At 68.9% G+C, this 21,583-nt stretch overlaps 1 protein-coding gene across 4 annotated transcripts; it reads right to left on the bottom strand.

Moving 5' to 3' along the window:
- Nucleotides 1–6,821: 6,821 nt before the first annotated feature.
- R3HCC1L (R3H domain and coiled-coil containing 1 like) lies at nt 6,822–21,223 on the bottom strand. 4 transcript variants are annotated; one of them, XM_090057978.1, is made up of 7 exons: nt 21,101–21,223; nt 13,926–15,809; nt 9,070–9,245; nt 8,684–8,754; nt 8,470–8,565; nt 8,042–8,182; nt 6,822–7,455 (listed from the first exon to the last, which is right to left on the bottom strand). In XM_090057978.1, exons 2-7 carry the CDS (start codon nt 15,795–15,797, stop codon nt 6,866–6,868), a joined length of 2,946 nt encoding a protein of 981 aa, XP_089914104.1. In that variant the 5' UTR covers nt 15,798–15,809; nt 21,101–21,223; the 3' UTR covers nt 6,822–6,865. The 4 variants fall into 4 exon arrangements, with proteins under 4 accessions (XP_089914104.1, XP_089914103.1, XP_089914106.1 ...); XM_090057977.1 differs by lacking the exon at nt 21,101–21,223 and having other exon boundaries at nt 6,822–7,358; nt 8,038–8,182; XM_090057980.1 differs by lacking the exon at nt 21,101–21,223 and having other exon boundaries at nt 7,156–7,358; nt 13,926–16,051.
- Nucleotides 21,224–21,583: the final 360 nt, after the last annotated feature.

Raw genomic sequence — 21,583 nt, 5'->3', positions numbered from 1 at the left:
TTACGTTGCAGCAAAGTGAGTTCAGCCTGGAGACCAGGACACATTTCTCAGTCGGAGCAGGGGGATGGGGGAGATGCCAGGGAAGGGACGGGCACTGCTGGAGGACGCTCCAGGCACAGTGATGCCCCCTCCTGCTCTGCCATGGCGGTCCCAGGTGCCTGGGCTGTGCTGGTTTCCCCCCTCCTTCCCCATTTCTGCTCCATGTCTCAGGGGCTTTAATCCTCCCCCGAGGCGCTGGGGCTGGGGCTGGGCTGCACCAATGCATCTGCTGGCACTGACCCCGCAGGGTCTTGCCCCCATGCTCAGGCTGAGTGCTGCACTGGGCCAGAAAGGGATTTCCCCCCTGCTCACACTGGTCACACTGGGGGGGCACGGCCTGGGCCTGGGCTCTGCAGCATCTGGGACTCCCCCCCACGGCGGCAGGAGGATGTTGGCGTCCGTGGCCCCCTGGATCCTGGGGGCAAGGGTGGGGGCGATCCTAGGGATGTGTTGGGGTGACTGTTGTGTGGGAGATGGGGTTTGTCTGGGCTGATCCTGCCTTGGACCAGGCTGGGCCTGGATGTGACCCCCGCAGCTCCCTGCGAGCCCCACTGCTCTGCGATGCTACAAACGTGAGCAGGTGAGGGCCAGTCGCCCCCTCCTGCCCCCCGCACCGCTGTGCTCCTCCCCAAGCAGCTCAGGCCCTACCAGCAGCTCCCAGAGCAGAGACCCCCCCAGCCACTTCCTCCTGGGGGACCGGTCTCGGCCACGATCCTCATCTCACCCCAGCCCCTACACCGGCACGACTGAGCAAGCAGAGCGGCCCCCGCAGCCCCAGCACCGCGCAGGCAGGACGGGAGCACGCAACCGGCCGTGCGCCCGCGTGAGGATGAGCTGAGCTGTTCCACCCCAGAGCTGGGCGCATGGGGCAGGAAGGCAGGACGGGAACAGCAGGCCCGTTGGGGCCCTGCACAGCTGCCCCCCACCCCCAGTGCTGCCAGGCCGCACACGCAGCCCCTGCCAGGAGCGGGGGTGGGGGGGAGCCGCCAGCGCAGCAGCCATCCATCAGGCGCGGGCGTCTGGCCCTGAGGCCCCGTCAGCACAAAGAGGAATGGGCCGAGACGATTTACAGCCGCCGGCAGCCACCGCCAAGGCCCCCGTCCCGATCGATCCCTTCGCCCGACGGAGACAAGCCAAGGCCGGGCCCTGCCGACACCCCGCACATCTCCTGCCACCCTCGTCTCCACCCCAGCCCTGCCCCAGTACAACCAGCCTGGCCAAACACCATGCACCCTGTTCTGGACTCAGCGCCACTGTCCCATGGGAGAGGGAGAAACTGAGGCAGGCAGCAGGGCCAGCCTGTCCCCACGCGCTTGCTGCTCGGTTGCTGGGCCAGGAATAGCAGGCAGCGCCCGGCCGCAAGCCCCGCGGGCAGGGTAATTACCGCCTGCAGCCAGCGCCAGGGCAGGGCCAAGCCGGCTGCAACGGGGTGGGGAGGAGGGTGAGCGGCTCCAGGGGCACTAGGATGCAGCCCCCGCAATGCCCCGAGCAGGACGCCGGCAGCACGCACCTGCACCCAGGCGGCGGGCGCTGCAAGGGCCAGGGACGCGGGTGCGCAGAGCGAGTGGCTTGGACACCCCAGGGGCTGTTCAACAGCTTGGGCCGGGCTGCCCGAGGGCCGGGGGAGACGCGGGACCGAGCTGGCCTGGAGCCTGGGGCCACAATGATGCTGTGCAGGGAGGGCAGGAGGCAGGTGCAGGGCCGGGGTGCTGGCAGTGGCGCAGCTCCTTGCTCACTCTCCCTCAGGAGCAGTCCCGGGCCCTGGGCCCAGGGAGGGGCCAGCTTGGCCCAGCCAAGCAGGGAGGCGCTGGGTCTTGATCTGAACAGACCCCTGTAGTCACAGCCAGTGCAACCCCCGCCGGAGGCAGGAGCACCCCTGTCCAGACCACCTCGGACAAGCGCTTGTTGAACCTGTTACTGAACCACACAAAATCCCTGTCGCACAACCACAGGACACGGCCCCGCACCCCTGCTCCCAGGAAAGCAGGGGGCCATGGCCACCAACAGCCTGCTGCTGCAAAGGATGCTCCCGAAACCCCAGGCCAGGCCATGCCCTGCAGCAGAGGAAGGCAAACCTCCCCCAGTGCACCCCATCTGAGCAAGGGAAATCTGTTCCTGCTCCAGTGGGGCTGAGCCCAAGCACGGGGGCAAGGCCCTCCAGCCAGGACCCTGCGGGTCGGTGCCAGCAGGAGCATTGGCGCAGCCCAGCCCCATCCCCAGCCGGGCCACAGCACCCAGCATCTCTGGGGGAGGATTAAACCCCCTGACATGTGGAGCAGAAAAGGGTGCCACAAGCCATGTCCCCCAGCCCCGAACCATTTTCATTGCCCTCCTCTGGACTATCTCAGTGTGTCCACATCCCTTCTGTCATGGGGGCCCACAGCTGGACACAGGACTCCAGATGTGGCCTCCCCAGTGCTGAATCGAGGGGAAGAATCAGTCCCTCCGCCTGCCAGCAGCGCTCCTGCCGATGCGGCCCAGGATGCCGGTCGCCTTCCTGGCACCACGGGCACACTGCTGGCTCCTGTTCAGCACCTTGCCCCCTGCCCCCCCAGGTCCCTTCCTGCAGCGCTGCTGCCCAGCCCGTCCCCCCCGCCTGCCCCGGTGCGGGGATCGCCCCCTCCTCAGGGCAGGACTTTGCACTTGTCCTTGTTGAACCTCCTGAGGTTTCTTTTGGCCCAATCCTCCAAGTTGTCTCAGTCACTCTGCATCCTACCGCTGCCCTCCATCATATCTACTCCTCCCCCCCAGCTTGGTGGCAACTACAGACTTGCTGAGGGTGCATCCAGCCCATCTTCCAGGTTGTTGATGAAGATGTTGAACAAAACCGGCCCCAGGACTTACCCTGGGGCACCACACTTAATGTCTAGCTGGCAGCCGGTATTGAGCCATTGATTACTACCCGCCAAGCCCGACGCTCCAGCCAGCTTTATGTCCACCTCACAGTCCAGTCATCCAGCCCGTACTTCCTTAGCTCACCTGAGACAACGCTGTGGGAGACCATATCAAAAGCCCTGCTAAAATCTGGGTACACCACATGCACGGGTCTGCCCGCATCCAGAGAGCCAGCCACCTCCTCGCAGAAGGCATCAGGTTGGTCCGGCGTGACTTGCCCCTGGTGAATCCACGATGACTCTTCCTGATCGCCGCCTTCTCCTCCAGACGGTTAGAGGGGATTCCTTGCGCATCTCCCCCATGATGTCTCCAGGGACTGAGGTGAGGCTGACTGGTCTGTACTTCCTTGGATCCTCCTTCTCCCCTTTCTTAAATACGGGCACTATGTTGCCCTTTTCCAATCATCCGGGACCTCTCCTGATGGCCGAGTTGTCACACGTGACGGCCAGTGGCTCAGTCTGCTCTGCTCCAGATCCAGTCACACCACCTCTTCCAGCCCAGACATCCATCGTGCCTCCTTTGCTCACTGTGGTCGCTCTGCACTGGACCCTCTCCATCCTGTCCACGTCCTGCTGGAAGTGCGGGGTCAGACCTGGGCACAGGGCTCCAGGGGAGGCCTCCCCGGTGCTGAAGAGCAGGAGACCCCTGCCCCGGCTCTGCACTATCCAAAGCATCCCAGACACGTCCTTGTCTTACCGGTACACAGCGTCCTGGGCACGGAGACAGGGCCTGTGGCCAGGCACACCAAGAGCCCCTGAACCTGCCCCGAGTGAAGCTGGGGGACAAGGGTGTCAGGGTCTGGCTAAATGCACTCAAGACCCCAGACAGAGGCCATGCCCCACATTAAAGAGGAAAGCAAAACCCCGCGGTGCAGCCCAGTCTGTGCCCAGGGTGCGGTGCAGGGTTAAGACTTAAGTCAGACAAAGGCATGTGTGGGATGCTTTGGATGGGGCTGATCCTGCCTCGGGCAGGGGCTGGGCTACGTGCAACCCCTGGAAGGCCCTGCCAGCCCTGCTGGTCTCCGACTCTGACCTGACCGGACTGCAGACACGGCTACAATCAACCAGATGAGATTCCCCAAGGCCAAGTGCAAAGTCCTGCACCCAGGGCAGAAGAACCGCGTGCACCGATCCAGCCCGGGGAGCATGTGCTCACGACCCGAGGGACACGGAGAACAAGCTGAACACGGGCCGGCAGCGCGCTCTAGTCGCCTAAGCCGCCAGCAGTCTCCTGGGCTGTGCGAGCAGGAGCATCGGTGCAGACCCTCGTGATCTCCCAGCGCCCTTCACCTTCTTTTGTACCCAGGCGGGTCCCGGAGCCCTGCTTCCTTCTCCAGCTGCGCCCGGTCCTCGCCAGCATCCTCCTGCTCTTCTCACCGCCCCCGGCGATGCAGAGCAGAGGGGTCCTGGGCTCCCAGCTCTTCACAGCACACACCAGGCATGGCTGGCCCCTGCCCGGCGCTTGCCCAGCCCGAGCCCAGAGACCCCCAGCGAAGGGCTTCCACCACGGCCCCTGCGAGGGGCCTGTCTCAGCAGGGAGCTCAAAGGCCATAAGCAGCAGCATCTCATGCACCGGGGCTGCAGCGTTATCCTGAGCCTGGCCCCGCGGCTGGACGCGCCGTCTGCTCTCGGGGCTGCTCTGCTCTGCACTGCAGCGGTGCCGCAGAGGGGCCCGGGTCCCCCCCGCCCTGCCCCAGCTCGGTGCAGCCAGCTGGGCTGCGGCCCCATGTGCACAGAGCTGCACGTTGCTCTCGAGCTGCGGCAGAGCTGGGAACAGCTGCGCTGGCTTGGCCCACGCTTCCCAGACACCGCCCCACGGGGACCGCACGGCCCCAGGGCAGCGCCGGCAGCCAGGAGCCTGGGGCACCACAGCTGCCTGGAAGGGGCAAGCCCGGAGTGGGGGCAATGCCCAGGGGACCCCCCTTCCTCAGCTGACCAGGGCCCTGAAGCCAGGAGCCTCGGGCACCCCGGTCCAGGAGCACCAGCCCCCGCCGGGCAGGCCCCAGCCCAAGCTGTGCCCAGCGCCCAGTGCTTCAAAGCAGCTCCACAACTCAGCCAGGGCAGGATCCCTCAGGCCAAAGCCATGAAGCCTGGGAGTGCAAACCGCCGCCCCCAGCCCCTTCCTGCCAGTCCTCTCGCCTGGGGACAGCAGCCCCCGCGGTGCACATGCAGAGCTGGGGGCCAGGGCACCCACGCTTGCCCCCAGCCCATCCACACCCCTGTGCATCCGCCTTGCAGCACAGCTGGGAAGCCGGGCACAGCGCCGCGTGCAACTCGGGGTCGTCCGGCATCGTAGCATGAGAGCAGCACGTCTGGCAGCACGGGGGCCCTGCGGGTACCTCCACCCGGCTCAGCACATTGCACTGGCTGCACGGGCGTGCGCGGCACGGGGGGCACGTAGCATCACAGCCCGCAGAAAGCGGGGGGCGAGGCTGAAAAGCTGGACCGGGGGACGCAGGAGGATCCAGGCTGCTCAAGATAGAAACAAACAGGCGGGCCACGAGGAGGGAACCGGCTGACGCCCAGGCCGGAGGCAGCAGATGGGCCAGTGCCAGCCTGCGGAGACAGAGAGGGCAGCGGGCAGGGCCCCGAGGGCCTCTCCAGGCCTGGCTGTCCTGGAGCAGGAGCAACCGCAGGGCCGGAGCCCCCTGCCCCGGGCACCCGCCCACCCAGCCAGCCGCAGCTCCGGCCCCTTGCGCTCCCGGGGGCGGGGGGCACGCACCCCACCACGTGCAGGGCCAGCCTGGTTCAGGGCGCAGCCGCGTGCCAGGAAAAGCCTCTCCCTCCGCCCACGCCCGGGCAGGAAGCCGGCCCCGGCCCCGGCCCGGCCCGTGGCCACATCACAGGCCGGCCGTGGCGCGGCTCCAGCCCTGCCCGGCGGGCGCACAAGGCCGGGGCTGTTGGGGCTGCGGCTGCAGCAGGGCGGAGGTCTGCAGCTGGGAGCGCGACGTCAACAAGCGGCCGGCGGCACATTCCTGACGCCCCGCGGGACCGGGGCCTGCCCGGGCCCAGCAGCAAGGAAGCAGGGGGAGGCTGGCACCGTCCCACCCCACAGCCCAGCTGCCGGAGAGGTGCCACGCGATGCCCGGCCTCTGCTCCGAGAGCCCGCGGGGTGCCCGCCGTGCCTAGGGCCCCTCCGTGGGGTGGCCCACGTGGCCCCACAGCAGCTCTCGCTCCGGGCATGGTGCCAGCCCCTGCCCGTGGGGTCCATCATGGAGCGGGGCCGGCGGGGAGCCAGGGGCGGAGCAGGGTCCGCAGGGCAGGGAGGCAGGCCACGTGCTCCCAGCGCGCACAAGGCACTAACACGCTGCCGGCGCCTGCTCCACACGCAGGCCCCAGCGCAGCCACTGGCTGCACACGGGCTGCTGCGCCGGCAGCACGTCGCCCGGGCCAGCTGGGCAAGACCTGCGCTCGGTGCTGCACGTCCCCAAGCCCCTTCTCTGTTAAAGACCTGGTTGCACCCCTTTGGGCCAAGCTCCACGGGGCCAGCTCGGAGCTGGGGCTGTAGGAGGTGCCACAGCTGATGGTGGAGGCACGGGAAGGGTGGAGGACTGCAACGGGCAGTGCCTGGGCTGGCTGGGGAGCACGAACAGGCCTCTCAGGGCCTGGGTTGGTCATAACGGATGTGGAGATCAGCCCAAACCTGCTGCCCTGAGCACAGCCAGCCCCTGCGATCCTGGAGGCCATTCACTCTGGGGCCTAATGACGGCACGCTGCACATAATCATTTCACTACTGCACATTTTGGGAACGCAGCAACCCTGCATGTCTCCCAGGATCCAAACGCTTCGCTTCCAGGGCTTCCCGCGTCCCCCACCCGAGACAGTCACCACCGCCGTGCATGGGAAGCACGGGCCCAGCAGCCCAGGACCACAGCACACTATAAAATAAATGGCATTTAATAGGAAAATAAAGGACAGCGACTCTGCACACTCACAGCTCTGCAGGGACTCCAGGCCAGTGCTCCCTTGTGGCTCCAGCAGCTCGGCGTAGGGCAGCAATGGCCTCCCGCAGCCCCCAGCTCTTTGCTTGACCCCGGCTGCAGCACCAGGGCAATGACCCTGAGATGGAGCTGGGCAGCGCCAGGCAGGCGCCATGGGTCCCTGGCTCAGGGTCTGCCCAGCCCAGCCGCGAGACCCCGCACCACAACTCTTCCAGCCTTCCCGGGGTGCGGGAGAGCTGGAGAAGGGCCCACCCTGCAGCATCAGGCTGGGGCAGGAGCCCTGACCGCACCAAGAGGCTCCCTCTGAGCCCAGACGGACCGGACCGCCTGCCCCTGCTCCCTGGGCTGACAGTGCTGCTGCAGCATTCGAACCCCGGGCCCAGCCTCCGGCTGGCACCAGTGGGGCAGCCTCTTCCCGGCAGCCGGCTCACTGCCGGCCTTCCCAGATGTCCTCCCGCTGCTTGTTCTCCAGGCGCTTCCTCTCTGCCGGGGCGAGAAGGCGGCGTGAGGCCTGGATCCCCTGCCCGGGGCAGGGGCAGGGGCAGGGGCAGGGGCAGCCTGGGCGCTGCTCGGGCTCCATCTAGCGGCAAGAACCAAACGCTGCGCCCAGAGCTGGACGCCGGCACCTGCTGCCCGAGGCAGGTGGCAGGAGCGGGGCAGCTCCACCGCGGGCAGCAAAGCAGGGGCAGGCTCTTCCCAGAGCACTGCTGGGACTGCTGTGGGAACGGGGGCCCGGGGGCAGAGGACGCAAGTCCCTGGCACCAGACAGGGAAGGGTTAAGCCGGTGCCTGGCTCCGCTCGCGACAGGTGATGGGGATGGCAGCGCAGCGGTTTCCCAGGCAGCCTGGCCCAGCACGCGGCCGCGCTCCATCACCCGTTATCTGCCCGCTGCAGCTGCAGGGCCGCGAGCCAGCTGCCAGCCCAGCGGCAGGGACGGCTCCTCCCCGCGGCGCCGGCTGAGCCCAGGCCCCTTGGACCCTGGGCTGCGGAGCCAAGGGTGGGCGAGGCTGCACCAGACCCCATGAGATGGGGGGCTCAGATGCAGCTGCCTCTGGGCAGGGCCCCGGCTGCACGCAAGACGCAGGGCAACAGGCTGCCCAGGCTCCGATGGGAGCCCCCAAATGCCCCAGCCCCTGCCCCAAGCTCCCCCAGACCCACCTACCCACCTCGGGCCTCCTGCAGTTGCTTGCGCTCAGCATCCCGCTGGGCTCGGCTCTGGCTGCTCCGCACACCAAGGGCGCCGATCACCAGCCGCCTGGCCAGGGCCGCCGATGTCTCGGGACGCTCCTTCACTGGCTGCAGGAACTCTGTGGGGGCAGGGCAGAGCCGACGAGGGGGGCTCTCAGAGCTAGGCACCGCAGCCAGGCACGGGGGACGGGAACTGCCCCTGGCCTGGGGCGAACAGCCCTGCAGCAAGGCTGCCGACAGCCGCGGGGCCTTGTCTACACTAGGGCTCCACTGCCACGGGCTCAGGGAATACTTGGGCTGGTACCAGCGCCCTCCCCGCATGACCCCCCCCCAGCCTGGCCATCGAGCCAGCTCCTCTGCTCTTAGAGAGTTTGCAGAGACAGGGCCCTGCTCCACCCGCACTCACCAGCACAGGCCCTGGCCTTCGCCTGGGCAGCTCGGGTGCCCTGGGACAGCGGCCGCGTCTTCACCATCAGGTGCTTGCTGCTCAGCGCGTCGCGGGCTGTGGGGAGAGGCCGGGGCCGGGTCAGGACGGGGCAGTGCCAGCACCCAGCGGACACCCAGATGTGCGGCACCCACTGGAGGACGGTGGGGCCTGGGCTGGAGCAGGAAGCCTGTACCTGTGATGGGGCTGGAGAAGATCCCCAAGGCATGCGAGTCGTCCACCCACTTGACGTCGAAGCCCTTCTTCCTGGCAGGGCAGAGAAGCCGAGCTGGGGGCCATATACGCCAGCCCCTGATGGGCAGGGGTGGGAGGGGGGTACCAACAGCCGGGGCAAGAAGGGGGCCCGAGACCTGGGGGAACCCCTGCCTGGCTCAGCAAGGAGGGCTGACAGCTGGCAGGATGGGGCTGGCATTGGGTACTCAGCTGATGGCAAGAGCCTGGACCTGGGCATGCGGGCAGCTCTGGCCGGGCTGCCCAGGGCTCCCAGACCAGGTCGGGGGTGCAGCGGGGGCCGAGGGGCGGCGCGGTGCCCGGGCAGGCCAGGCGGCGCAGGGCACTCACTGGTAGGCGCAGAAGACGCGCAGCAGGTCCTCGGTGCGGAAGTCCTGGGGGAAGTCGTAGATCTCGATGACGTGGGGCAGCTCCGCGTCGCTCAGGTCTGGCCCGGCCGCCCGGGGGCTGTAGTAGTCGAAGCGGGGCTCCTGCACGCCATGCCGGGGCTCGCCGCCGCCCGACAGCTGCAAGGGGGGTGCACGCAGGCCTGTGAGCTGCCCCACGGCTGACGGGGGTCCCGGCTCCCCCCCCCACGGGTCCTGGCCCCCGCACCGCACCGACTGATGGATGGGGCGAGTCCCTGGGACATGGCCGGACACTGGCGGGGAGATGGATTAACAGCACTGGGCACATCGGGAGGTATCGATCAGGCCTTCGCACCGCGCCTCCGCTTTTCCCATTAAGTCTCCCATGGCTTGATTTGCTGGGCCATGTGGCGGGGGCCCCGACACGGCTCCCCCAGGCCTCCCCACACCCAGATCAAGGTGCCCGGCCCCGGCTGGGTGCTGCAAGCTGCGGCGAGAGTTGGGGACAGAGCAAGGGGGGAGAGCTGAGCCACCCCAGGACTGCACCACGCTCCTCCCCACGGGGGGCAAAGCGCCCAGCCCCGGGGCCAGTGCCCCCCACAGCACAGCATCCCCTGCTGGGCCCCCCGGTGCTGCACTGGAATCGGCACCGGACCCCGGCAGCCCCGCTGCTCCCGGGGTGCCGCTCCCCGCACCCCGCACGGGCCAGGCAGTGCAGAGCCCATAACTCAGCCCCTTCCCGCGGATCCCTAGAGCGGTCGCGGCGGCGTGGCCGCGGCTGCAAGGCTGGAGTCCATAAATCCTGGCCGGCTCAGTCGATAAAGAGCGTTAATTCCGACAATTTTACGGGGAAGATGGATTCGAGGCAGGTGAGGGGCGCGGGGAGGGGGGCTGGGCGCGGCGGGGGCAGGAGCCTGAGTTATGCAGCGCCGGCAACTGCGGCGAGCTGGCGATGGGGCGGCCGGCTCAGGAGGGCTCCGTACAGCGGGTCCAGCTGGGGACCCCGTGCCCCCCGCCACCCTCGGCCCTGGAGGCGACGGAGCCCAGGGCTCCAGGCAGGATCGGGCCTGGGGAGATGCCTGGCGCCGTCCCGCCCTTCACGAGGCGCCGCGTGCGGCAGAGCAGGGCCGCAGGCTCAGCAGCTGGTGCTGCGTCTGCCCGGGCAGGGGCAGGGGCAGATCGGGCAGGGCACCCGCCGGGCCCCCCTGCTCTGCGGAGGCGGCTGCCCGATGGAGCCCCACGCCCTTGCCCGCAGCCGGGGCGTTCCCCCCGCCGGAGCCAGGCTGGTGCGGGCAGGCCAGCCCAGAGGAGCCAGCCTGGGCGCCCGGTCGCCTCCCGCCACGGAGACGGCACAGGAGGCGGACGGGAAGGCACAGGCCGGCACGGCCCCCTCCGCGCGGGCGCTTCCTGACCCTTGATTGCTTACGGGAACGGTGCTGCGCTAATGCTGCACTAATGCAGCTCTCGCCGCGGCCGGCTCCCTGCTCCACACCTGGGAGCTGCCGTTCTGGGAAGGGCCGGGCGGGCGGGCGGGCGATGCCCGGGGACACGCTTGCTGCTCCCCGCGTGTTGATCCCGGCCGCGTGCAGCTGGCCAGGCCCCTGGCACCTCCGCGCCGGGAGAAGGCCTGGTCCCCGCCAAGCGCAGAGGCAGCTGCGGCCTGGCGGACGGACGCCCCCAGTGCCTGCTGCACCCCATGGTGGGGACCCGGCATCCTGCGAGCCTCCTCGTGCCCCCGTCCGCACAGGCCTTTGCTCACACAGCAGCTGTACCCCCATCGGCACTGCCCCCGCGCCCCCCCAGACGCGGGACAGCCCCGTGCAATCGCCTCGCCCAGCTCCCTGCACGGCACCGCCGGAGAATCGCCCCCTCCTGCGTCTCCTGGACCCGCCGGGACGGGGGGAGCTGGCACCGAGCTCTGGGAGCAACGCCCAGGCTCCAGTGATGGAGAACCCGCCAGGCCCTTAAGTAAATTGTTCCGATGGTTAATTACCCTCCTCGTTAAAAAATGGGCACCTTCCTCCCAGTCTAAATCTGTCTGGCTCGGGCTGCCGGCCGCCAGAGCTCGTTCCGCTTCTCTCTGCAGACGAAGGGGCCGTCTGCTATCAGAAATCTCCTCGCCGCGCCCGGCGCCATCAATCTCCCTGGCCGGCAGCGACCCGCGGCGCATGAGGATTCGGCAGCGCTGCTAATTTTCTTGTCCGGCCCGTTAATTAACAACAGCTCCATCACGCCCAGAGCCCCCACATCCCCCTGCAAGCACTGCCTCCCGTGCAAGGGGCTGGAAAACCTGGAGACCCAGAGTGAATTTTTCTTTCTGTGGGGCAGGGTTTTCCTCCTCGTGGCCGGTCCCCGGAGCCCCCCAGCACACGCTGCCCCGGCACAGAGCCCCTGGCACTGACCCCGGGGCGGATGACGCCACGTGCACCCAGGGCTGCACCCCGCACTCCAGCACAGCCACGGCCGCCATGCGGGCTCTGCCCTCCCCCGCCCTGGGGACAGCCGAGGGGCAGCCAAGTGCAGGGGCTCCTCTTAATGGAGCTGGGCAAAGCAACAGATGCAAACTCAACTGTCAAACTCTTCCTCTCCCCAGGGCAAAGCTCTGCCACGCGGCATTGCCCACATCAGGCTCCCTGCACTCTGCCCTGCCTCGCCCGTGCACCTGTGGCAGCAGCTGCCCCCCACGCCCCTGCAGCCCCGAACCCAGTCACGCGGGCTTCCCCCATGCCCCACGCTACAGCCAGCCCACGATGCCCATGGATCCCCTGCTGCGCCAGCTCCCCCCACGCTCCCATCCCTCTGATCCCGGCTGCGGTCTTGTCCCACAGGGCCAGGCACCACCTTGGGGCTCTGCGTCCGTACAGCACCGAGCGCAGTGGGTCTGAGCTGGGGCTCTGCTGGGAATGTGAACCAGACGCTGGGATGGGGCCCCGGGGCAGTCGCATGCACAGCTGGTGCCTCCTCGCTCCCGGCTGCAGCCGTCCAAGCACCCGGGCTCCAGGTCCAGGTCCAGCCGGGCAGGCTCCCGTCCGGCTCCCGTCTTGTCCTCGCACCCATTTCTGCACATCGCGAAACAGAGCAAAGCGTCTCCCAGCCTGGCCCCATGGTACCACACAGGGCCAAGCTGTGGCGGTGGGACGGGAAGACCGGGGGCATCAGCTACCGCCCGCCCCCCCCCCCGCACAAAGGGCGCGGTCCCAGGATATGTAAGGAGACGCTGCTGTCATATACATGTGCACTGGCACACGCCTGCACACGCACAGGGCCAGGTGCACGGTGCTGTTTCACCACACCCAGGTCTGGCTCTTCCCTCTCACAGTCATATAACGCTGGAGCCGCAGGGCCAGCAGGGACCTGCAGAGGTTACATCACATCCACCCCTGCCCTGGGGCAGGATCCAGCCTGTCCAAACCCACCCAGACAAACCCCGTGTCCGACCTCGGAGCCAGACAACACACTTGCCCCCGACACAGCCCCAGGCATCGCCCCCACTCTGAGATGCAGGGGGGCCGCGGCTGCCAACATCCTGCTGCTGCCGGGGGGTTGTGGGCGCTGCAGAGAGCCCAGGACAGGCTGTACCCCCACTGCAGGGGAAGGGGAAACCCCCCATTGCAACCAGTCGGAGCAGGGGGGAAATCGCTTCCTGCCCCAGTGCAGCACGGGGCTGAGCCTGAGCGCGGGGGCAAGACCCCCCGGGTCGGTGCCAGCAGGAGCATTGGCCCAGCCCAGCCCCAGCCCGGGCTGCAGCAGCACCAGCGCCTCGGGGGGAGGATTAAACCCCTCCCGACACGGAGCAGAAGTGGGGGAGGACAACGGGGGTTGGGGCAACAAACAGCCCAGCAGCCTGCGAAACTTCCAGAGCAGAGCAAGGCATCCCCGCACCTTCCGGACTCGCTCAGCACAGACACGAGCAGCCCGTGCGTAGCAAAGCCGTGTCTGCATGCCGCCAGCATCACCACACCCCATGCAAGTCGCGCTGGCGGCAACGGCCTCTGCCTCATGACAGACGGGTGCTGTGCTGGCCACAGACCCCGGGACCTGCAGCACCGTGTGCATGCCACGTGCCCCACGCCCGGCTCCGGAGCTCCATCCCCATGCCTGCCTTTGCATTTAGCTGCGCCCGAGGCAGCTCCAGCACCAGGCCCCTCGGCGCTGATGCCCAGGCCGGGGTGCGCTCAGCCAGGGACAGACCTTCCCCCTGGCGATACTAGCCCCGCTCGTTACCTCGGGGCCGGCCGTGCCGGTCTGGACCACGCCGGCTCTGCTCTATTGATTTAGCAGTTAATCACGAATCCCCGGGTTCGCGGCGAAAGCCGAGTGCTCCCCTGACGCTGGCAGGGAACCGGCAGCTAATTGCCGTAAATTCAGCTGGGCGCTTACGGGAAGGTTGCTAACGAGCTGCTCCGATGAAGCGGCTGCCGCTTCAAGGAAGCTTCGCACCGCGTTTTCAATGGAGCTGGTGCATTTTGGCCTCATGCTTTACAACTGCCCCCGCGTTTCACGAGGGCACCGCGGCGGTTTACGGTGCTCGAGCACCTCTCAAAGCACACGTATTACGTTCTATAAAACAAAGACGCTTCCCTTCCCTTCGCCCTCTGCGGCCCGCGGCTGGCAGGCACCAGCCTGGGCACGGTCATGGCCCAGGCGTCCCTCCCCCGAGGATGACACAGGACGAATCAGAGCATCACGGGGGAGCGGGGCTGGAAGGGGCCTGCGGAGGACCAGCCCTGCCCAAACCACCACGGATGCAAACCCATCTTCTAAACTCTGCGACCACCGGCTTCCCCCGGGTCAGGCGCTCCCCGTGAGCGCAGGCCGCCGCGAGCGCACGGGCCCTACCTCCTCCAGCAGCCGCGGGTCCAGGCAGTCGCCGTCGTCGTTGAACAGGGCGTCCCAGCTCTCAGCCACAGCGCTGCCATCGCTCGGGGCCCCGGGGCCGTCTCCCTCCTGGCAGGATGATGCTGACCCCCCGTCCGAGCCTGGCTGACTCGACGTGCTGGCATCTTGCTCCACAGCCGAGCTGCACCCCAAGAGCGGCTCCGCACTGTCCGAGGGGCAGCACGCCACTGCCGGAGACCGAGCGAGCTTGCTGCATGCATGAGGGGACCCCTGGACCGCGCCTGCCGCTGCACAGCCAGAGACCCCCTCGGTGCGTCCGCCTGCCCCGCTGCTGGCCTCGAACTCGCCCCCCAGAGGGACCCTGATGCCCGAGCCGGCCCAGACAGGCGTGGTGTCTGCTCCCTCCCCGCCAAGCTCACCCGGGCCTCCGCCCGCCCGGCCCAGCGCACCGGCAGCGTGCCCAGCTGCACAGGATGGCACCTGACCTGCACTCTCACCTACAAGCTCTGCCGGGCCCCCCACATGCTCCGCCACGCTCCCTGCATGCAAGCCTGCAAACTCGGCTGCAAGCCTGGCGAGCTCCCCTCCCTGAGAGGGGATGCCTTCCCCTGCAAGCTCAGATGCGCTCCCCGCGCTCTCCTCTAGATGCTCGGACAGGCTGCCCGTGGTCTCCTCACTCAGGCCCAGGTCTTGTCCCGAGATGGCAGACGTGCTGCCTGTGCGCTCCCCTACGAGCTCAAGTGCACCACACACGCTCTGCTCTGTTGGAGCCAGGACGCTCTCTCCTGCAAGCTCAGATGTGCTCCCTGCGTTGTCCCCAGGGAGTTCACTGGTGCAATCTATGCCCTGCGCTCCATGACTGGGGACACCCTCCCCCGCGAGCTCGGACGCACTCCCCACGTTCTCCTCTAGCAGGTTGGATAGGCTGCCCACGCTCTCCCCCCTCAGATCCTTCCCTGAGACCGCAGATGCACTCCCCACATACTCCCCTACAAACTCAAGTGCACCACACATGCTCTGCTCTGCTGGAGCCGGGACGCTCTCCCCTGCAAGCTTGGATGTGCTACACACATCCCTCTCGACGAGCTCACGGGGGCTTTCCCTGTTCACCCCTGTTGGCTCTGGGACACTCCCTGCTGAGCGCTCACACGAGCTACCCGTGCTCGCAGCCGGGGCACTCTCCCCTGTGACATCACAGATGCTCGCCACGAGCTCACGCGCCTTCTCCTCGCTCCCTGCTGCAGCCTCCAGCATGCTCCCCAGCTCCCTGCCTGCCGGCCGTACTGCAAAGCCCAGGCCCTGCTCTGCCTGACGCGGGATGCTCGCGCCTGCCTGCTCTGCTCTGGCGCTAGCCACGCCATTCGCAGGCTCGGAGGAAGAGCCCGGCGCTGCCGAGAGGGCCGCCGAAGCGCTCACCGCGGGATGAGACAAGGCAATGCCAGCCCATGGCTCCTGGAAGCCGGGGCTCCCACGGCTCCTGTCCCCGCTGCCCCCTATCCCCGCAGCGGCCTGCTCCCGCGGGCAGCGAGACAGGGACGGGTCCTCCTGCTGCTGCCTGGGAACCGGAGGGCCACGGCCACGTGCCGCTTGGCTGCCTGATGCCACGTCCCCACGGGCCAGCCCCTTCCTCGCCTTCCCGTCTGGTCTCCGGCTGTCTCCAGCCAAGTGCTCACGGGCACCGGGGCTCTGCCTCTTGCTGTGGCCACTGGAGAGCTCCCTCGGTGGCCGGCACGGTTTCTCCTCCTCCCTCTGGTGCCCCGCGGGCAGTGCGGTGCCAGCGCCAGCCGCCCGCTCCCGGCGTGCTTTGGGTACGTACAGGGCCATGTCGGGCTTGCGGGGTCGAGCCCGGGTCCTCTCCCCCTCCTGCTGCATGGCCGCCTCCACCTGCAAGGGAGAGAAGGAGGCAGATCGCTAGCACGGCAGGCACCGCATCTGGGGGCCCCGCGGGCAGCCCCCGGGTCACGCTGGGCAGGTGCCCAGGGGGTACAACAGGCATTGCCCAAATGACAGCACGGACAGATGCCAGCCCCCACCACTTGCCCCTGCCCCAGCCTGCGCAGCCCCCGGGAAGCCGGCCCAGGGCAGGGAGGGCGCCCAGTTCCCGGCTGTGGCCCCGTGCCCATGGCTCTCAACCTCTCCAGGCCCAGGCACCCTTGAGGGACCAGAGGCTCCCTCGGACAATGCCGGCTCTTTGTCTTCTCTCATTTTTGGACTGCAGAAAACAAATACAGCGATTTTCCCATGGCAAAGACCGGACGGGCACAGCGGGGCAAGGAGCTTTTAACACGATGAATCCCTGCCTCAGTCTCCAGATTTATCCGACCTCAATCACAGCAGCTGAGGAAGAAAAGTTGGGCTCACAGAAGCTTGCGCTCTCTCCACCTTATTCAGTGGGTCTCTAAAGGGGTCACATTATCCATGAGTCATGTCTGCCCCCAAACAGGACTCGCATGGCCGGTGCCCCGTGGCACCCGGGACACCACAGCCCCTGGTTGAGAAACTGTGCTGCACTCCTGCAGACAGGGGCTGCGTGCATGTGCATGCGTGTGCATGTGTGCACGCATGCATGTGCACAGAGCCTGCAAGCCAGGGCCTCCTGCACCTCTTTGTCCCCCACAGAGGGACGAGTAGCGGCCTGGCTCTGGGAGACACCCTGCCGCACGGGGCAGCAGCTCGCAGCGCCGTGGCACGGGCTCAGCTCGCCCATCCCAGCAGCAAGGGGGAAGATGTTGCCCCAGGGCCCTGGCGGTGCTCCCTCGAGCATAGCAAGGGCCGGCACGCTGGCACCCACCGGCCACGATGCTCCGTGGCGCCCAGCATAAGGCAGCACCATTTGCTTGCTCGCTGCCAGGCCCAAGCCCCACGGGCTGATGGAGACGGATGGTCGGGGGTCCGTCCGGCGGCGGGGAGCGGGGGAAAGGCGTGGCCGCATGATGAATAGCTGCCCGCTGCGTCCGGGGGCATCCATCACGGCCGCTGTCAGGTAAATCACTGGAAAAACACCTCTTCAGTAATTAATGCGCAGTGACGGATGGACGGCCCCCGTGGCCATTCATCTGGAACATCAGGGCCGGCCGAGATTATGAATGTCAGGATGCATAAGCTGCCGGCGGATCGATCGGGCCAGGAACACGGCCAAGGCTCTCATTTCCGAGGCACCTCCGGCACATTAGGCTCCTTGCCCCTCCCTGCGCTGCGCTGCAAACAGACCTGCCAGGGCCAGGGGCAGGATCAGGACCAAGCCCCGCAGCACAGAGACCCCCAGGCCAGGCAAGGGGTGCCCGCGAGCCCCATGCTGCCCCTTCTCCCTGTGCCGGGCCAGGCCGGGCCAGGAAGGTGCGTGCCGCGGGCCGTGCCCCCGGCTGCTCTCTGCGGTTGCAGCTCAGCCGCGGGCGCGAGGCTCGGTCAGAAAGTGCCTGGGCTCTGGGGCCGCCTGCTCCGCTACATCTCGCTCCGCACGGCTGATGGATGGATGGACGGGCGGGGGGACGGCTGCCGGCGAGCGCGGCACTCGCACTCGCGCCTCTGGAGCCACCGCGTGATGGATGGGTCTCTCTCAGCAACCTCCGAAGCACCCGCCGGCTGGCAAGGCCAGCAAGAGCCAGCGGCTGCTGGGCATAGAAACCTCAGGCCTGGCTCCCTCCCCCGCAGGCCTGGGACCCCCCAGCACAGGCACCCGAACGAAGCTGGCAGCCCGGCCTGTCCTGCCCAACGAGGCGGAGCCGAGCCCTGGGCACACTCCTGGCCCTGCCCGCCTGGCTCCCCTAGGCAGGGAGCTCAGCCCAGCCACACTGGGGGACACACCGGTGCATGCTCAGGAGGGCACACGTGACACGTGACATCCATGGAGAAGGCACCAGAGCCTTTAAGTGTTGGCAACCTGCCCCCCCGAAGCTGGGCGAGCAGGGCTTGGCAAGAATCGCCTCCCGGTCAGGTTCAGAGGCTGCTGGTCGGCCCGGGTGCTGCATGCACGAGGGGTCACGGAGAAGCCAGCAGCCACGCGGGCAACCCGGGGGCCGCTCAGGACCCAACAGACAAGGCTCAGGTTCAGGGTGGAAGGTGCCAGCTCCTGCAAGGGGCCTGGCGAGCACTGTGACCCGGCCCCTCTTAGCCAGAGCCATGCACACGCCTGGCCTGCACGGGCGCGAGACGACTCCAGCCCTGGAGCCACAAGGGTCAGAGCATCCCAGAGCCACGAGGCAGGCAGGGAGCTGAGGGGTCACATCCAGTCCCAGCAGGATCAGCCCAGGCAGACAGGTCCAGGAGGGCTCATCCTGGAGGGGTCCAGCCACGGGAACCCACGCTGCCCCACGCCTCGGCTACAGCAGCCGCGTGGGCAGGCCCCGAGCGTCAGCCAGAGCCTGCGGGGAGGGGGCCGGCGGGTCCAAGGGGCAGAGGCAGGGAGCCGCAGCCCCGGGGGGTGCCGCAGCCCGCAGCAGGGACCACGCTCCCTGCCCAGGCGCGGGGCCGAGGCAGCCGCCCGGAGCCAGGCAGCTGCATGCACCGCCAAGGAGAGGAGCCTTTGGGCGCGGATTTACAGCCTGCTCCAAGACGCGCGTTCAAGGCCACACCCTCGAGCTGGCTGGTGCCGCGCCGGCGCTGCCCCACCAGCGTCCCCCGCCGCCCCGGGGGCGGGCCGCAGCCTCAGCACGGACATCCCGCCCGGGCACCCACGTCAAGGCCCCCGGGAGCGCAGCCACCCGTCTCAAGGGCAGGGGCTGGCGGGACGGCGCCCACTGGTGCAGGGAGAGACGCTTGAGTAGCTGGAACAGAGGCTTCCCGGGGCGCAGCGTGCGACCCCCCCGCGCCCCGGCCTATTACACACACCGCTGGGCCCCGGCACCACTCACCGGCACCAACTGATTTCACGCTCGGGGGGGCAACGCCACGGCCCTCGCCTCCAGGCCAGTTCACGCCAGGCGAGCGGGGCAGCCGCACAGCTCACCGCCACTTGTGCCAACGGCTGCCGCAGAACATGGCAGCTCCCCCCGTGCCCCCCCACACGCGCAGCACGTCCTGTGAGAGGGGCTCCCATGAGAGCTGCCCCCACGTCTGCCAGGGCACCGCCTGGACCCCGCTGCCTTCAGCAGCTGCGCTGGACGGAGCCCGCAACGCCGGCTTCACCCCAGCACTGACCCCTGCCCTGCGCCCGCACCCCCGAGCAGCCAGGCACGGGGCGCCCGGGGCTGCTCCGACGCAGGGCAGGGACGGGCTCCTGCAGCACTGGAGCTGCAACGGAGCCACGAGCCAGGTCTCCATCTCCGCTCCCTCCCGCCGCTAAAGCAGGGCTGGGCTGCTCCAGGCTGCCTGGTCTGCTCTCTCCTGCCGGGACGGGGCACGATGCCCCCTGCACCACCGCCCAGAGAGCAGCGCAGGGGGTGCAAGAGGAGGGTGTGAGGGACTGGTTATTCCTGAACCCAAGTCGGCCACAAACCCAGCTCTGTTCGGCTCCGGAGCCGTGTGGGTCCAGCTCCTCTGCACCCGTGGATGGGGCAGCCCACGGCCCGGGGCCTGCATGCATCCTGCTGCCAGCAGTGCCGGGAGGAGCAGGCGCCGGAGAGGAAGATGCGCAAGGCCAGGGGCACGCGGGGCACCAATCCCCGGCGGCTGGGCTCACGCTCACCGTGCCAGTTCCTGGAAAAAAAAGCATGCGCGGCACCCAGCGCCCCCGCTGCAGGCTGCCGCGCTTCCTGGCAGGGAGCTGTATTTTTAGCTGGCGAGGTTTCTAATTCCACTCGATCCATAGTTCCATCAATAGCGCGCATAACCTTACAGCCCTCCAGCAGCAGTGGAACGGCAACCCTGGGGCGGACGCAGCGAGGGCAGCGTGCCCCCTGCCCCGTGCCCGTGCAGGGCCCCGGGCCGCTGTCGGGAGCGTGGCCCTGCTGTGTCCCGGGGGACAGGCCCCCGCCCCGGCCGCGGCTCCCCAGCTGCTGCAGCGCTGCGCTCGGGGCGCCCTTGCGGGCCGGCACGGCGCTTCCGCACGCACAATGTCACTCTTTATTGCCTGCTGCAGCCCTGGCGCTTCTTAAAAAATAATAATACCCATAAAACAGCAGGTACAAGGAGATTCTAAACAGCCTCGATTAGAAACCCCTTCAGCTGGCGCGTGGCCACCGAGCACCGACAGCACGCCAGGGCCTGGCGCCCGGCCCCGTGTCCCCAGCGGGCAGGTGGCCCGTGCCCCTCTGGGGCGAACAGCCCCTCGGCTCGCAGGGACCTACAGCCGGGATTTCCTTCCATCAGAGGCTCCGGAGCCGGCAGAGCTCGCGGGGGCGACACTGGCACGGCTTTGCCCAGACACGCCGGCTCTGGCCCAGGCCTGCACACACGCACACGCTCCCATCTGCTTCCCGAGGCCGGCGGGATCCCTAACGGCGCAGGCAGATTGCTAACAGGGCGCTGGGGGCGGGGACGGCGTGTGCAACATTTTCATGGACCATCTGCTCTGCGGCGCGCCGCAGGCAGCCGGCGAACGCGGGGAGGCGGGGGGGGGCACTGGCCCCACTCCCCCCGGCAAGCCCCAGGGCCAGGCCCCACGGCCCAGCGGAGCCTGGCTGGCTCAGCGCCCCCGGGCCCGCGCCGGTAGAGCCACGGGCAGGAGGGAGACGCGTCCCGGGCGCCCGGTCTCCATCCAGCACAGGCCCGGGGCCGCCAGCCCACCTGGCACCGCATCTGGAGGAGCCGCCTGCGAAGGCGAGGGGGAGAGCAGCCCCCACGTCTGCCCTGAGCCCCCCGACCGCGGTGCCTTCTCCCGCGGCCCTGTCCGAGCACGAGCGGGAGAGGTGGCACCGCGCCGGGAAGGGCGAGACACCGGCCCGGCGGCCGCAGGGCCCGGGCGGGCAGGCCTTCGGCGGCGGGGAAGGAAGGCGAGCTGTTCCCAGCCAGGCTTTCCCAGGCTGCTTTCCACCCGAGAGCCGGGGCGGAGGTGGAGACACGGGGGGAGCTCGACACGCAGGCAGGGCTGGGCGCCAGGAGCGAGCCCGGCCCCGGCCCCCGCCGTGCGCCCGGGCCGGGAGCGCCCCGCCCGCAGTGCCGCCCTTCGACGCCCGCAAACGTGGCCGCGGCCGTGGCCGTGGCGGCCACACTGCCAGCCCCCGCGGGGCCGGGCTGAGCGCCCCGCGGGCGGGGCTGGGGACCCGCGGGGCCGGGGCCGCGCGCGACGGGGCGGTTACCACGTGGGGCGGGGGTCCCCGGGCCCGGGCCGGTCCCGCGCCGCCTCGTCCCGCCGCTTCCGCCCGGGCAGCTCCGCCCACGGCCGCGCGGGACGCCGGGAGCCGTAGTCCGGGCCGCAGCCGCGAGCCGCGCCCGCCCACGCGCCGTGCGACGTCATCGCCCTCCGCTGAGTGGGCGAGCCCCCGCCCCGCCCCGCCCCGCCCCGCGCGGCCCCCGAGGGGCAGGGTCTCCCCCCAGGCCGGGAGCCCCCGCCGCGGCCCTGCTCTCCCGTCCCGGGGCTGACAGGCGCCCGGCCGGGGAGCCACCGGGTCTGCCCCGCAGGAGTGGGGGTTGGCGGGGCGCCCCCCATAGCCAGGAACGGCTGGGGCGGGCGAGGCTCGGGTCTTCGTACCATGACCAGTCAGGCGGGTTCCCAGGGTCGGGCGGGCCCCGCAGCCTCGCCCCGCCTCCGCTCAAGCTGAGCAGATTCTGTTTGGTGTCGG

The sequence above is a fragment of the Crocodylus siamensis genome, chromosome 7 (genome assembly GCF_052110815.1).
Source record: "Crocodylus siamensis isolate JL-2025a chromosome 7, ASM5211081v1, whole genome shotgun sequence".
NCBI classification, from domain to species: Eukaryota; Metazoa; Chordata; order Crocodylia; family Crocodylidae; genus Crocodylus; species Crocodylus siamensis.
Note: the sequence above shows the minus strand (reverse complement) of the source record. Positions and strands in the feature narration are given on the sequence as shown.

Bases quoted from the DNA above. Each gene is read 5' to 3' on its own strand.
- R3HCC1L (XM_090057978.1), bottom strand. From the start codon at position 15,797: ATGCAGCAGGAGGGGGAGAGGACCCGGGCTCGACCCCGCAAGCCCGAC. The intron at 9,246-13,925 runs GTAGGGCCCGTG...CCCCCCTTGCAG, and splicing joins ACCCGCGGCTGCTGGAGGAG to CTGTCGGGCGGCGGCGAGCC. The intron at 8,755-9,069 runs GTGAGTGCCCTG...CTGCCCTGCCAG, and splicing joins CGCGTCTTCTGCGCCTACCA to GAAGAAGGGCTTCGACGTCA.